The 16720-nt window shown below is 40.1% G+C and overlaps 1 protein-coding gene and 1 long non-coding RNA gene across 6 annotated transcripts in view; one reads left to right on the forward strand and one right to left on the reverse strand.

The window, feature by feature from the left end:
- Positions 1 to 16720, forward strand: part of LOC308072672 — a 51832-nt gene that overhangs the window by 15768 nt on the left and 19344 nt on the right. Inside the window, exon 2 of one of the 2 annotated variants that reach the window (XR_013931731.1) lies at positions 13582 to 13802. This is a non-coding gene — a long non-coding RNA (uncharacterized lncRNA). Of the gene's footprint in view, positions 1 to 12204; positions 13803 to 16720 lie in introns of those variants that run through there. The other variant, XR_013931732.1, reaches the window with a different exon arrangement.
- Positions 1207 to 16720, reverse strand: part of UGGT1 (UDP-glucose glycoprotein glucosyltransferase 1) — a 48703-nt gene continuing 33189 nt past the window's right edge. For all 4 annotated transcript variants that reach the window (XM_080409702.1, XM_080409699.1, XM_080409701.1 and 1 more), the window contains 12 exons: positions 13996 to 14154; positions 12113 to 12198; positions 11694 to 11778; positions 11047 to 11135; positions 10473 to 10577; positions 9791 to 9875; positions 8296 to 8478; positions 6953 to 7113; positions 6346 to 6460; positions 5587 to 5703; positions 5071 to 5230; positions 1207 to 4621 (listed from right to left, as the gene is read on the reverse strand). In XM_080409702.1, coding sequence (XP_080265828.1) covers positions 4596 to 4621; positions 5071 to 5230; positions 5587 to 5703; positions 6346 to 6460; positions 6953 to 7113; positions 8296 to 8478; positions 9791 to 9875; positions 10473 to 10577; positions 11047 to 11135; positions 11694 to 11778; positions 12113 to 12198; positions 13996 to 14154 — 1371 coding nt within the window. In that variant the 3' untranslated portion in view covers positions 1207 to 4595. The remainder of the gene's footprint in view (positions 4622 to 5070; positions 5231 to 5586; positions 5704 to 6345; positions 6461 to 6952; positions 7114 to 8295; positions 8479 to 9790; positions 9876 to 10472; positions 10578 to 11046; positions 11136 to 11693; positions 11779 to 12112; positions 12199 to 13995; positions 14155 to 16720) is intronic.

Genomic DNA, 16720 nt, shown 5'->3' on the forward strand with positions numbered 1-16720 from the left:
GCTGCTTCTTGATGAGCGCTAGACACAGGTGCTGGAAATTATTTTAAAGATTGCTGTCAGGACAGTGAATGGGCAGGTTGGCCACTGTTGAGTAATGCCTTGCACATGTGGCAAGAAGTCCGGAGACAAGCCAGAACATGCTGGGCTGGCTTCTACAAGAGCTGCCTTTGGTGTGTTAGAGCACGGAAGGGGGCAGCCTGCACCATGGGGGCTGACGGCTGGACGATTTGCATCGAGCGAGATGCAGTATTACATGGCTGAAGTTGCAGGGATGTGTTGACAGAGTTGGCAGGGTGGAGGGGAACAGGACAGTTGGCCTATCAAAAAATGTGTTGTATTCAGGCTAATACAATTTTAAAGATGGGGGTTTGTACAAAGAGATTCAGAAGTACTTTTTCTCATTTAAGCTAGCTCTTTTGGGGTGGAGAGAAATCGGCCTCAGACATAAAACAATGTACTGATGTGCAGTCATATGCTTAAGTATGTACTTTGAAAACTAAAAGGGGGGGGGGGGAGGTGCAAACCCCCTTATTGGTAGAGGAGGCAGTAGGTGTTTAACCTTTCAGGCTGCTTCCTTGTCCTGTTTGAGTTGTCTCCTAGGATTTGTTGTCATTTTCCAAACCTGGCCAAGTTCAAACAGCCAACTGTAGGAAACCAAATCCATATTTGTATGGCATTCAAGTGAGCTTTCTGTGTAAAACTGTCTATTTTTATAGCTCTTCGATTAATAAAGATGCTTTGGTTGAGAGGCTTTTCTCAGAGTCCCATAGGAGTTTGGAATCCATTCCCAACTCTGAAAGAGACCCAAACATGGCTGTGTAGTTGGAAGTATTATTTGAGAAACACTGACTTTTCTGAATGCTTACCATGAATGTATCAGTATAAAACTTAATCAAATGAGGGAAACTGACGCAGAAATACCTTTTTTATTAGTAGTAGGTGAAGCTGAAAAAACCCCACAATTCTACCTCAAATGTAAAGTATTTCTATCATTTCTTTAACAGAAGTGTCTCAGTTTAGGGGTTACTTTAATACCGTGAATAACAAGGGACTGGCTTGGAGAAGGAACTCTTTACTTTTCCTTTCTGGAAGCTTTTCAGCAGTATCCCAACACTTGAATACAAGAGTAAGTGAAAAATGTCCTCTAAGCAACTCCATTAAAACATCAGTTCCCAGACCCAAAGTAATTGACAGGAGAGGCATGGGTAAAGAACAGAAAAGGCTTTATTATATTATATATAGACAGATCTGATTGTTGCCACTGTATGGGGAAACGCACTGTAATCTCAGTTCAGGTAACACTCAGTAGAGTAACTCCCAGGATCACGGGTCAGTAGGGAGCAGTGCCACACTGAGTTACGGCATATTCTTGAACAGATTACAGAGGATTTGGATATGCAAAACAATTTGTATTAAAAAAAAAAAAAATTGGCTTCTATGACTGTGACTGGATTACTGCTTTGTACATGACCTACCCCTTTCATTTTCTTTATAACCCATCCCCCAATAGCTAAATGAAAGAGAAATCTTAAAAATGTATCTCTCTGCTGTTTGTTTTCTAGTAAGGCAGTGAAATCTTCCTTTTAAAATATTGGGTGTTTTTCAGGGTGAAGTTTTCACCAAGAGGGCAAGCTGCTTGTGTCCAGAGATTGGGAACAGTGTCATCACTTCACCACAAAGTGCCCTTTCTAGTCTGAGGGATCCAAAATTATGTTGTGACCTCTATAATCCCCATTTTCTGGTTTTTGTTACCAGTCTTACTAGTTTACTGGAACAGGCCATCAGTGGCGTGATCAGAAGTAGCTCTATTTCAGTAATCATCTTACTCTGAGATGCTTTCAAGATGGAGCTGTCAAAAGATTTTTCTTTTAAAGGCCCAGTTGAGCACTACAAGCAAGCATATGTACAGAGCCAAAATAAGTCACTGCTCTCCTCTGTGATTGTTGTTCTTGTGTGCAAATAAGTAGTGGCTTCCCAGGAAAAACTGGAATAGTTCACATTCAGAATTATTAGTACCATGTGCATTTGAAAATGTACTTGAGAACAGGTACAGGACTCTTAAGAGCACTGTGAAATACTTTTCCTTAATAAAATCTGAACAGAAAGCATGGTCTCTGTGAAGCAGAGGGAACAAAAATACTCTCCATAGCTTAGTAGGTCTTACAATTTTAAAAAAAGAAATATGCAGTGTGGGTGTTTAAGTACATACATTAACTATTAGAATGGAGGAGCATAATTAGAGAAAACTATTCTGTAACTGACATTTAATTTAAAAATATTTTCTTCTTATTCAACTCCAAACAAGGCATTGTAAAATACTGTGCTGAATTTAAGAGGTTACTTTCTTGCAAAAAGCTTGCAGTTTTCTTGTTCTGAGAGCTTGGGCAGATGTGGTCCTCACCCACACACCATCCCTCCTAGGTGGTCTGCTGTCCCTGTCCACCCCTGGATATAACAGCTGCTGTCTACCTGATCCTGTGCCATTCCGTGTGCTCCAAAGAGGCTTAAGTAGTTTGTAGCTGAACATAGAAATGGTAATCTTACATGTGCTGTAGTATCTGTTTAAAATAGGCTAATGAATGTAGTATGCAAGTACTTTAATTTGTTGGCAGGCACATGATTTTTTTTTTTTTTTAATGTAAAAAACCAAGTTCTTCCAGTGTAAGTCTGCTTACCCTTAACTGGAACAGTTTTGATGGGAAGCATAAGCCACTTGAATTTACAGAGCATCAGGGAGACTATCTGACTGTAAAAACCCACAATGCAGAAAATACCTAAGCCGGTAACTCATACTCTGTAAGCTCCTGGTCTGATACCCAGCCCCCCGTGTTTGCATAGCGTTCCCTCTGGAGAGGGGGTGATTATAAACTCCTTTCCCACACCTTTCTAGAACTACGCCCTTTTGATACTCACTAGCAGTGTATGTGCAGTGTCACCGATTAGTTTAGTGACCTTGTCAATGGTGCCAGCAATATGCATTTAAGGGACCCCAGCTATTTCTTTTAACGTGTTTTTTTAAGAGTTTGGGTTAGGGATGTGGGCCCTTTCTTGAGCTTCCTGGAGAAAAGCTACTTTTCTGTTCAGTTGCCATATTAAACAGTTTACACACTACCCCTGGTGTCTTTCAGATTCCTCCTAAACACATACAGGATGTATAATAACAGTAACTCTAGATGAGTATCTGAAGTCAGGATTATCTTTACCGTGAGGCTCTTGCAGCACAGAACATTCACCCATATAAAAACATAGGAGGCAGAAATGATCCCAGTTTGGATTTCTAAAGCAGCACCACATAGGGAGCTATATTTTACTACCAGAAATACCACTTCAGTTCTTACACTTCAACTTCTCAGTGTTCTAGGGAGCAGACAGTAATCCTACAGAATGAGGGAAATGGGGTTTGAGGATTTTTGTTTTAATTAGTACATTCGTAACACAGAACTACGGCAGTATCATCTTTTAAAATTAAGACATGAATATGAATGAGAAAACTAGACCAGGGTAATTAATCCTTGCAGGAAAATGTTTTCTTGTCTGTGCAAGAAAATGAAAACAAATGCAGGTGAAATATTCAGAAACCCCAAAATCAAATTAGGACCGTAACATGTGCAAGCATAAAGGAGGATCAAGGACTGAGTGTGAACTAAAGCTTAAGACCTAAGAACTCCAAAGTTTTTATTGATGTGACATCTCTGTTTGAAGAAAAATAAAGTTAATGAAATTTACATGATGATAAACTTCCAAGCTTCCACAGATTTTTCATAAACAGAAAACATTCATGATTCAGTGAACCACAGCAACAGTAAGGCCCTACCAGTTTTGCAGACTGATTTAATCTTTGAGGAGGAAGGAAGGAGGGCACTTTGATTCAAGTCAGATGGGCTAGGATGAACGGAGCTGTCAAATTCAATGTTCTGCTCACTTTGTAAGCTTAGGAATTTGAGTCTGGATGGGTGTTGAAATAGTTTCTGATAGCTTTACATTAAGCCAAACCTTCAAAAGTTGGGCAGTAAACAAAGACAGGAACTAGAGAATCCAAGTAATGCTGGATTTGTTACAAAATCAAGGGCATATGGAACAAATCTGAGAAACATTTCCAACCATTTGAAAACTTGCTGATAAAACAGTATCCCGAATTCAAGACATGATGCTAAGCCTTTTAATGTTACCTGGAAAAATTATCTCCATCATTTGAGGTTAGGACTGACGCTGTAGCCAACAGCTCAATGAGTCTGCGATTTCCAGGCTCTCAAGTTAGATCTGAGGCTAACAGGATCTTCATCAGTGGTGGAGGCAGCAACAGCTGAAGGAACAGGCTGTGGCTTTTCCAGTGGATTTTGAAGTTTTGTTTCTGAAATGCTAAATTCCATCATGGGCTCTTTCATCTCCACCACAGGTGCAAAAAAACAGTAATACTAATTCCAGCAATCCAGATCCTATTTCATATGCAGAAATTAACCCAAAGGCAAGTAATAAAAATGCATACATCATCCCATTCAATTATTCAGCAGTTTTGCAGACATACCAGAAAAAAAACCTAGTCTCAATATAAAAATTGTCTATGAAACAGTCTAACTTGAATTTTTCTCCATGGATCATAATTCCACATGTGCTGCTGGATCTGTAGAAGAGAAGAGAAAAAATGAGCACTCTGTTTCCAGCTGCCTGAATTGGCAGATTGGTTTGAAAATCAGTATATAAACCCCAAAGACTTGTTCATTGCAAAGTTACCAGTGACTGAAGAACAATTCATACCCATTGGGCATAGCGGTGCTTTAATTAATGGTTAAGATAAGGCCAAGCTTATAAAATTGCAGGATCAGGGAGGGTCTTTAACAGAACTGGCACAAGAATGCAATATAGCTCTCTGTTAGAGTCTAAGTTTCAGTCAGGCCAAGTTACACCAGCCTCAGCCAACAAGGCTTTCTGGCCCATTAAAACACACGGATTATTTAACAGAGCCTCCAAGCAAGCCTTGGCACGGCGCAAGCTTACAGTGAACGAGCACACACCTTAACCCCCGTCCAAACAGGCAGGAAGAAGGTCAAAGTAGGGAAACAGAGAGATTACCATGTGTGTGTTGTCCTGGCATCTTAGCTGGCGTTCCCATTTCTTTTTCTTTCTGGAAAAGACTCTGGAGCAGTTTGATTTCTTGATCGTAGTCCTGCCATTCTGGAACTATACGCATCGCTGCTTGCAACTTGGGCTCTTTGGTCATTGGGTTATTACACTGTAAACAAAACACACAAACTGTTCAGACACTTAATGCATAAAAAAGGTTTATTTACCAAATAGAGGTATGCTTCCCTCTGGTGGAATTAATCTGTTGTTGGTGAACAAGACATGCTTGTATTTTAGCTAGAGTACAGTGTTGAAGTCTTTCCAAATTTGTAATAATGCCACTGCTCCAAGTGAGAGAGAGAAAAGCTGAAGGAAAAATCTCGAAGTGCTGAAAACATATAAGGAACAATACAGGATGACATGCCTAGATCAGAGGAAGGGAAATGCCTCTAAAACTGGTCACTGTATTTTACTGTGGGTTTTTTTACATTACATTACAGAATGAGGGAGCCATGCTACACTTACCAGATCAATGGTTTTTGCTCTCTTCTTTGAGGAATCATCACACCATGTTTCACACCACAGCCACTCCTGTGGGAGCGATTTAATTGGCACCTGGTGGATCATGTTGTTAGGCAAATCCTGTTGTAAAGAGCAAGAGTTAGTAGCAGTTCCCACAGGGTGCAGGGTAGGAGGAACCACACCTCAGCCAGACAGTACTGAGAAGTTTAACTTGTGTAGTTTTTTTCCCAGTGCAAATGAAAAGTGATGTATCAACCTTTCCATGCCAAACAAAGTCCTTTGGAAAAAAAACTGCATACAACTGTTACTCTTATTTTGTTGGAACTCAGTTACTTAGCAAACAGTATTAAAGCAGTAATATGAATCCAGTATTAAACCTGTACTAGACCAGTCTGGAAGACTATTATTAATTAAAATCATTGTGTTATTTTTTCCATCCACCACAGTACAAGCCTTCCTCCCATGTTATTATGTCAGTGCACAGTAAAGCACTCTGAGCTGGGTAGCTCAAGAAACAAGTATCCAGCTGCATTATGTATTTATCTTGGAGTATACTGGAAAATTTGATAGTCTTAAGACATTTAAGGGGAAGATGTTGTTTCCACCCACCAGTGAAATCTGATGCTATCAACATATGCCTCACTCGAAGGCAGGGCATAAAGGGACTGCTGCTGGCATCTGGCTGTGATTGAAGTTTGGCCAGGAATGGAGAGGTCCCAACCTGCCATCATACCCCAGTAAAACAACACAATAAAAACACACCTGATCAAGGTTGGACAGACTGTTGGGATCTTGACTAAGGCCCTGATACTGTCCTCTGAGTCGATCGCCAGCTGCTATCTTTCTGAACTTCTTCAGATCCACAACATACAGAGCACTACATGGAGATGATGCAATTAGTAATGACATTTGATTGATGGGTAACTTACTGCAGTCCCAATAGACCCCGAGATATAATATGCTAAAACAATCTCTTGGTGGCAGTACATCAAATTATCTAATACAAGGCAGGAAAGCAGTTCTAACAAGATCATGGCACATACAAAAAAAAAAAAAATTGCAACAAGTCTATCTTAGCTTTGCTGTCATGCAGTCCCTTCTTCCAACATTTGTTATTAACAAATGAAGATGTCTGGTTAGTTAACACTTCAGTTCTTCATCTGTAAAAGTTGTAGCGTACTGAAAGTAACTTCAGTGTCCCTAGTGCTTCAAATGGACCATAGGCAATGGAACCTTGAAGAGGCAACAGTAAGCAAAAAGTGGTTCACTGCAGTGTTGTTTGTATACCTCAGCTAGTTTTCTGCTAGTTCTACGTAGTAGTAGCAAAATCTTTCCCCCTCAATTTTGAAAAAACTGAATTCTTCAGTACCTGATATGGTATTTTCTTCCAGCTAAATGACTTGCCCAGTAACCCGATTTCCAGAACCTGTAGCCATCCATTTCTCTTCGACTGTCACAGAACGGAGTATATCCATAAGGAGCACCATCTAGATTGAAATCTCTTAATTCCTTCAGATCCGTGCGCACAATCTGAAGAGAAAGAACATTTTAGTTTTATTTGTAGAAGCCTGCCACAGGTCATTTTGAAATGCTGGTCAGGATTTAATCCAATTCAGTTACCTGTTACGCTGCAGTCTTTTGCATTGTGTATATGTAGTAAAGAAACACAGCACAAAAGGTATTGTCTCCCCTGCCCATAGAGCTGAAGCAACTAAAATACAGCTTAAAATAATCTGATAGGGGCTTGGTTTGACAGCCGAAGTGCCAAGTTGTTGCTTAATAAGCAGCAAGAATTCTCACTAGACATGAACTCTACTGTGATCCTTTGTATCCCTTCCTCTTGAAAGTTTGCAAACCCTTCAGGGACGAAGGCTTTGTAATGTCTTTTTGACACAGATGTTGCGGCAGTTACACTACTCTAAAAATACCACTCTGGTGGGAAAAAACCCACCACATTAATACCTTTTTTATAATCAGAGCAATAATTACCTAAAATTTGACCAGCAAAGCTACAAATTTATCCAAGGTGACACTTCAGCTATCCATTACAAGTTGTAATGGTTTTAACTGACGGGATCATACTGCACATGTACCAGAACACCTAAGGCATTTCATACTTCTGCATTGATAATCTGTACTTCACTGTTTCATATATGTTTTCAAAGGAGTATTTTGGGCAGCTCTCACTGCACATATATCCTGTAATTCCAAACCTTTCAGGCAGTAAGCACATCCAAAGCCTTGTAGACACAGTTTGCTCTGCAGCAGGGCACAGCTCCATGCAGAGCTAGGGTCCCGCTAGCTCCTCCGAATGCCACCCAGATCCAGCCAAGTTAAAAAGCAGGGGGGTGAGAGGGGGCAGGGCATTCCGTGGCTTAGGAAAATACTTCATGTGGTAAGTGACCGGCAGGCTGGGAGAACAGGTGGGATTGGAAGAACAGAAGGGTGAAACAAGAGTCTTATTTGGCAAACTAACCCAAATCACAGCGAGTGATGAGGAACCAAGCAAGAGTTAAAGACAGGCCAGTAAAACCAATCTTTGTGGGAACATACGGAAAAAACAGCACTCGCCGATGTGCTGCTATAGTTACAAAGTCAACCATCAGTCATGCCTGCAAAGGGCTCAAACTTGCAAGAAATTGTATTCAGAACATAATATTCTTAGAGAAAAAAAAAAAGGAAAAGATCAAGTCGTTCCAACCTCTGCGTTACCTGATCAGCATCCACAAACAGGATTTTATCAACAGCTAATGGGAAAAGCACATCTAGGAAGAGGATCTTGTAACCCCAGATGATGCGCTGTTTCTCTGTTTGCTGATGAAGCCAGCGTGGCCATTTATACTGGACAAGCTCATACTGGAAATTATACTTCTCTGCCATGTAAGGGATGAACTCCTGCAGAGGGAGGGGGGGGGGGAAAGTAGTTTATCTCATTTCTTTGCTCCTCTACCAGAAAAAGAAAAGTGCATTACAAGAGATAAGATTTCAGTTCTAAGGCATAGAACATTAGAAAATTAAATACAACAAAGAAAACAGTTTCATTGTTACTTCAAACAATGACATAACCCCAAACTGAACAATCAGTGCAAACTGTAAAGCCAACTATCGTAAGACAACTAAATATTTTGGCATTTTTCCCCACATAATTACTTATGAGCCATTTTATAGTCACCCACAGATCAAAGAATGCATTACTCAAATAATAAAATTTCACAGATGGGAGAATTATTATTTAGGACTGTTACACAAAGCAGTGTAAATGGGAATAATAAAATGAGAGAAAAAGAATCGGGAGACATTTTTTGCTAGAACAGCTTGGCCCACTGTCAAATCAGTTGAGCTTATTATCTGTGAGGCTCGTTCTGACTCTGGGGGAGGCCAGGGTGAGCCAGGGGGGGATGCTGCTGCAGCAGGGCTGCGGGGGGAAGCACACAGCAGCACCACCCAAGAGGTGACTGCCAGCAGGGTCACAGCACAGCCCGGGGATTACACCAGCAGAGACACTGCCGATTACGGCCCCTTGGTTTATGCTGAACAGGTAAGATCCTCTTAAGAAATGCTACTTCCTAATATTGAAATGTTAGACGTTGCACATTCCTGAAAGTTTTAACATCCATTTACCTCTGGATTCTGTTTTGCATCCTGCTGTTCACGTTAAGATACATCACATAATCGGTAAGTATGCCCAGGTATACTCATTTTGGGCCTGCGTCACTGCCATGCGCTGTTCACGCACCCTGGGCAGTCTGAAACGTGACCTTCGTGTCTCCTCTTACAAAGCTCTCTCCACACCTAGTCACAGGCACTGCTTCTCTGGTAGGGGCTGGGGTTTTTTCATATGATCTTTCAACCCTTCTCTATTAGATGTAAGTTTATAGCCCTGAATTTTATCTTAAAATCTATACCTTTATCGTGTGAGTCACAAAAAAAAAAGTTCAAATTCTGTCAAGTACAATTTTCCTAATAGGTGCTGTTCTCTTGAATATTTACCTTTTGCATGAGTCCACTGTCAACCTGTTACTTCTCATAGCTTTCTAAGGCAGAACCACCAGCTTATACCAGCTCAGTGCTTTGTAAAATAGAAGGTATACAGACAGGTAACTGTACATAGCTTTACACAATAGTGTGATGCCCAGGTTGCAGGTTTGGTTTTGGGTTTTTTTAACTTTTTCCCCACCATAGAACAAATTTCTAACCAGTAACAAACCTTGAAAGTAGGTGATAAGTAGTTCTTCAGAAACCAAAACTTTAAAGGAGTCTTAGTGTGTTTCAGCACAGACAACATCATTATGCTATCAAAAGAAAAAAAATAAGGCATTTAACAGGAACAATTGCCACCCACTAGGATCAGCTGTGTAACAGATTACAAATTGCTATTTTACATTAACCTAACTGCAGTTACTGTGTCAGGTAACTGATCTTCACGCATGAAGAAAAAGTGGGGAGCTTCAGTCTATTGCAAATTGCTTAATTTTATCTATAAAATTACTAACACACACACACACACCCAATCTATATATTTTAACTAGTCATAGAATAGACAACCTGTTGGCTTTCAGTCCTTTAAGAACAGAAGCTCAGATTCTTTTCCAAAGCAACTATGACTTACAACTTAACAACACATTTTTATTTGGTTATATTGTAGTGAGAAAATTTAGGACAGCAACATACCATCTATTAAACTAAGTCTATTTTGAAGGTATGAATGTTATGCAGACAAAAGTTCCTATAATAAAGTAGATGCAAAATCTAGAGCACTTGTGAGCTGCTGAAAAAGTGTTGGGTTTTTTTTTTTTTTTACATTCTTGCAAGTTCTAACCTTTTTCCTTGTGGTAAGAAGGGCACACAACCACCATTTGAGACCCCTGGATTATAAATTCTGAACTAACCGTAGGAATCTTTCATATAGGTGTCCTGAAGCCACAGAGAATATATTTAGTACATCATCTTTATCTTGTTTTGCATCTTCGTTCTTTTGTCCCCCTGTGAATCCCCTGAAAGGACAAATGTTTTTATGTAAAGGACAAAACAGTAAGGGCCAGCTATATAGGAAGGAGCGCAACAGATTATAAATGGCAGCAGTGTTGGCCTAACACAGTACAGCTGCAGGGTTTGGTGTCCCCAGGCTGGTCAGGGAATCCTCCACAAGGCCGCGTGCTGCAGACACAGACGTGGAAGACCCAGTAGCTTATGTATGAAGAACTATTCAGATGAAAGACTGCTGGCCCAGATGCAGCTCCTGGAAATGAACGAGGTTTTCAGGCTCCCAGGTAGCAGTGAGGGTAAAGGAAGGTAGGCAGGTGCAAACCAGTAGCCCAGTTCTCTGGAAACAGAGAGGTCCTATGAAAGACAGCCCTAAATTCAGTCTTAATAGACAGCTATAGAATATCGCAGACATAACTGTATCATCAAGTAGTTTCCCAGTTTCAAAAGACTTGCAGGTTAGTATTGAGGTAGTTTTACCATTTGAGAGATTCCCAAAATCCAGATTCATTCTCACTGGTACCATCACTTAGCAGATCTTCATTCATCATATCTAGTTTTTTCTGAACCTACAAAGCAGAACATTGCTTTAGTGAGTGAGTGGCACCACATCCTGGACAAACAGCTACAGAGTGTAACTTTGACACTGACTCTGTCCGCAGCCAGAATCGTGTCCGGTGAGCTGACAGGTAACCGAAGGTGTCCGGAGAAACAGCTCAGGAGGGAACTGTCATTTTCAGAACAGATTTTCAGAAGCTGTTTTCAGACACCAAAGGCACATTAGTCTAGATGGTTAAAATGCTTTGCTAAGAGGTGTTCAGTGACCATCCTTGATGATGGAGACTAGCAAAGAAAAATCCTCAAAGAAACGAACCAACTGTGCTACTCCCCCCCCCCCCCCCCCAAAAAAAAACCAAACCCAACACATGTAATTCTCTCCAGTGTCATCAAAAAACCCAAAACAAAGTCTATAGATAATTTCTTCTGTTATTGATACTGTGATGTGAACTTTGTGCCAACTGCCTCAAATGTATGCCTGCAGCAAGGGATCATCAGGCCTTAATCAAGTTTCTTTCCCACTATTGATTAGTCTTTTTTAAGAGCAACTCTAGTTTTTAAAAACTCACCTTCACTTTAATGATTTTGCTCTTGAAGTTGTTGAGAACAACAATAACTTCACTAGCTTCAGGTGGAGAGTCTGTGCCATCATGGCTGAAAAGACAGTAAAATACTGACCTTTACTGCAATGCAGAAATAATTATTTCTTCTACACTTTTTTCTACATGGTATTAAGTCTTAGTACTGTAAAACAGGTTTGAGACATGCAACAAAGTAACAAATACGTGAAGTTGTGCACACGCTGGGTTTTTTAAATGAATTGATTTATTTCATCTCACATAACTTACATTCAGTACAAACTGTAATTTGCTATTCAGTTCACTATGCTTTGGCAAGGGAACTGTTAAGATTCACATACTACAGTGCCTCCTACCTAGTTCAAAAGTTTCACAAGAAAAAGACTAAAGTATTTCTTATGGTGTCCTACCTGTAGATTCTGTAGATATCCTCAGATCTGCCCTTTCTAAGCCTTAGAGTCCATGCACCAGGATTGGCTTTTAACTGGAAGTAACCCTGTGAAGTGAAAAGAGTATTTGTCAGTTTCCAGAAAATGCAAATTTAGAAGAACAAGTGTTTTAAGTCATTTGACCCACTGTTTTATGTCTGAAAATGGTTATTCATAAGCAAGCTGTTCACATAACCTTAAGGCTTTAAAACCCAGAAGTTCCATTTGAAATTGTTGCTTTTTCCGTAAGAGACAGGGTTATGGAAAGGTCTATCATTATTTGTTAGATAAGAAAAAGTGTTCAGAGTGTGCTGATGTGAACAGTGCAATCCCAAAGTTTTTTTCTGCAAAAGCTTGCCTTCATGAAGGAGTGAGTGGATTTCAAAGCACTGGCTGGTAACTAACTACACAGCAGTGCGCAAAAGGTCTGTCTAAAAAACAAAATCTAAATTGATTTTGAAGCTCAACATGCCGGTATTTCATCTACAGCAGGAAATTGTAACATAATTTATATCTTACAAGATCTCTCTTCTACAGAACTTAAATCATTACAATGTGCAATTCAGATATTGTGTACAAATCTTGTTGAAGTTTCAGGTTCCAGATCTGAATCTTTTCTTTTGTGATTTAGACTATTACACCTGCAGAAGATACAAACATTTGTAGTGATGCCTCAGTGTCCCATCCAGTTTTGTACTGTAACCCTGTGACCCCAAATACGTGCAATTCCATGTGTGATCCAGTTAGCTTTAAAAAAAACACACAACAACAAAACAACCCAAAACCTAAAAAAAAAAAAACCACACAGGGCATGTTCCTGGTCTCCTCCTACCCTTCCACAGCGTAGACACGGAGTGGAGGAATGGGATTCCCAGATACAGCACTGTGTGCTGCGGTGCGTACACTTTGGTTTAACTACTTAGAAAGACACCTCCAAGCCATTAAAGCTTTGTTCCCTAAAATACACAGTGTGATCACACATAAAATAAGGGTCATCTTCCTTTCTACAATAAGAAATATTACATTATAGGATATATTCTGGCTAAGAAAAGGTGATGAATGTAGGAATTTTAAAATAAATATTTAGCAGCAGTAAACATTTTTTCTTGCTTTCCCTTTAATACATTTACAGATTCAAAAAAAAACCCCAAACCACAAAAGGCAGTTTACTCAAGTTTCTAACTAACCTTACATGTCAAGAAAATATTCCAGGGGCTAACTTCCCTTGCCATGATTTCAGTCCATTACCTCTCTCATTGCCCAGTGCAGACACTGCAAACAGACTGATCCCTTAAGCAGCTGCCTTATAAAAGCAGCTGCAGGGAACAATCACACGCTTGGATTTCCATCACCTTTTCTCAACCAAATTAAGCAATTCCCATTCTTTGACACTTGCTTTATTTTCTAGAATGTCAACTGTTCTTGCTGACTTCTCTCCATTTGTTCCACAGATCTCCTGAAGAAATGGGTCCCAAAATAAGACAGCTGTACACCTGAGGCTCACAGTACCACAGCAGATGGTCTAAAGACTACCCAGTCTAAAAAAAAAACAACAAACCAGAACCACCTGACCTTCCCTGAAAGAGTCACTTAAGAACACTGGCATCATTATAAGATATTCCTGACGACCCCTCTCAGCAAGCTGAAGGGAAAGGAGTACATCTTGAAAAAGGTAAGAAACAAGTACGCTGCAAGGTTGTAGACATAATGTTAGGAATGATGTGGTTCCGATGTTTGCAAGCAGCTGTGCCGTGTAACACCACATATCCATAACCCACATAGTAGAAAATACTCAAAGGTTTATGCAAGTCATGGTGCTGACTGGAAAACCAGTTACTTGTTGCCAGTTTCAGTCAAATGCTTACCAAGTTGGCCATAACAATAGTATCAACAATGACAGGACTGGTTGAAGTTCCTAGTGTAAACTGGAGTCCCCGAGGTGGCTGTCCAGTAGTAATATCATAGCAGTGTCCTTCCAGAAGCAGATACTCTAACTCATACTCTGCAGCTACAACATTATCCACCTGTAAGGAGAAGATACTGCTGAATTCAGCAATAGCTGCAGAGTGCAAATTTTTAGTGATTCAGTTACTCTCTAAAATAGCCACAGTAATTAAATAACAATGTTACCAGAGTAATTTTATTAAATAAATACCTAGAAAGCCTCAAAGAGCTCAGCTCCTTTGAGTGACAAATTTCATACACATATTCTTAAGTGTCCCTGACCAAAAAGGTTTGAATCTCAAGGGGTGAGATGCTAGGATAAGAGAAGGGAAGGACTGTTGCTCTATTTTATAGTTACGATTTTTTCAACATTTATTGGAGAATGTAGTCAAGTAAGTGATTGGTTTGACATCTCATAAAAAGTATATGATGGGCTCAAGAACGCTGACTCTAAATCTCTTTAAAGCTAGTCTCGTCTAATATTTATTAGGTGAAATAAATGTTTTGTTTTGCTCTGCATTACTCTTAGTGTGCTAGGGTACTGTCAGAAATAGCAAATCCTTTTTCCTACATCAAAAAAGTCATGCCAAGAAAGGAAAAACCCACAAACCCAAAAACCTTGGGTCCCTACCAGACTACATTCAGATGTAGCCTAAATAAATAATAATATTATTTAATAAATAAAGACACTAAATAAGCAAAATATTAGTGATTCTCACAAAGCATCTTCTCTCATTGCACTTCCAAAATAACAGTTTAATTGCTACAGCACCAACAGACTGCACGTTAGGAATTGGAAATTGTGCATCTGCAAAAGTAAAGCTACTGCTTATTTGGAGATGCAGGATGGTACTTTGAATGCCTGAAGCATTTAATCCCCCTCTCAGGCTTTCAGTTAATTTAAGGGGGACAAGGGAATTGGACGCTTGAAACACGTAGTAGTAGCAACCATTTGGTGGCTCGTTTACGGTGTTTCAGTTAGGTTAAGAGATGAAAAACAAAGAAACCCTCAACCAAAACAAACCCATACAGCACCACACACCCAAGTTTCCTAGATCTCTGAATAACTAGTACAGGATCAGCAATATCAGATTCCCCAACGGTATCAGAAAGATGCAAAAGTAAGAGGAGGCTACTAACACAATGTTCAGGGAGAAAAGACACGTCTGTAATGATTACAAGGCCGTACAGACGGTTGCTTTTCAAGAGGCCTGTTGGTAAAGGGTCTCACACTGCTGCCACACGTGCAGCGGGCAGGTTTCTGTACTGCAGGAGTCACCACGCAGCTGGGGCTGCTGTGACCCGGCCCAGGGCTGGCTGGTTTTGGAGCCTGAACTTCCCTCTTGCCTCTAGAGGCGGTTGCTCCAGGTCAGGGTTGAGGCATATCGGTGGGGAAGCTTGTCCTGGCCCCCTGTGCCATACTCATTCTGCATAGAGGGAACTTCAGCCTCCAGAGCTGTCACTCTGGCATCCTTTGCATATGCTGGATTATACATATAAAAATCCTGGGTTTAATATTTCTCTGCAGTTCTTCAAGGCCAACTAAATAAGGGCTTGTTTCAAGGGAAAAGATTATTTGACCACCTCATTTAACAGTTACTATTTAATGTTGCACCCTGAAGTCCAAAATTTTCTACTTTGCATCACAGGTGGATTTTTCTAACTTTAATCTATGTGTTTTTAGTGCCCATCATAACACGGTGTGTAGTGCACTTTGTAACCACTTAATAGCCCACCTTTCTAGATCTTCTGAAAACTACGGAAGTTAACAGCAAAAGGTTAATAATTAGCACAGAATTATCCAGTTCATTAAAGATTAATGAGAATCAACTTGTAAACACAGATACTCTTCTTTTGTTTTTTATGTCCTCCTCCTGCTAAACTCTAGCCCCTTGGATTTTTATTTCCTCCTTGTTTTATCCCTGTGTATGTGGGGCAGCACTGCCCAGATCAGTATTGCAACAGTCTGATTTCAAGGCGTGTTCTAGCAGCAGTCAGCTCCTAAACCTGCCACAGCTGAGCGCATTTCTGCTGCACCAGTTTGACTGTTCTATTGGTACTGCGCTTCCTTTTGTGGGCCACAGGACTGTTTGCCAGTAACAAAAGCTGTGAAAATGAACAGGCAGCTAAAAACCAGCTTGGTTGCTTCTGAGAGCAAGTGAAAGTAAGTAGAATTTACTTACTGGAACAGGATTCAGACCTTACTTAAAAATTTCTAAAAAGAGGTTTTTAAAAAATGGTGATCTTATTTTTTGTCGTGCCATTTGCTGTCGTGGCAACCTGAAACAAATTTTTCAACTAATAGAAAGTTATTTAATGACCAACAGTTTCTTTGTTTGTAGCTCATGACAGTGAAACGTTATATATACACACTCAGAGCATCTGTAGGATCCACTTCAAGTGAACCTACAATATTTTTCAATCTCCGGTTCAGGCATCCATGAGTAGGTGAGAACAGCAGCCTTAACTGAGCTCAGGTTTACCTGTGTCTCTCCTAGAAAATGTTTAGGGGTCTGCAAACGTAACAGTTGTTAATGTCCACAGTTCTATGTTTATTAACATTTTAAAATTATGCATTTATTTGCAATTACAAAAATAAGCCCTGGAAAAACAACACCATTTCAATGCAGTAATAAGAACACGTTG

The sequence above is a fragment of the Falco punctatus genome, assembly GCF_963210335.1.
Source record: "Falco punctatus genome assembly, chromosome: 13".
NCBI lineage: Eukaryota > Metazoa > Chordata > Aves > Falconiformes > Falconidae > Falco > Falco punctatus.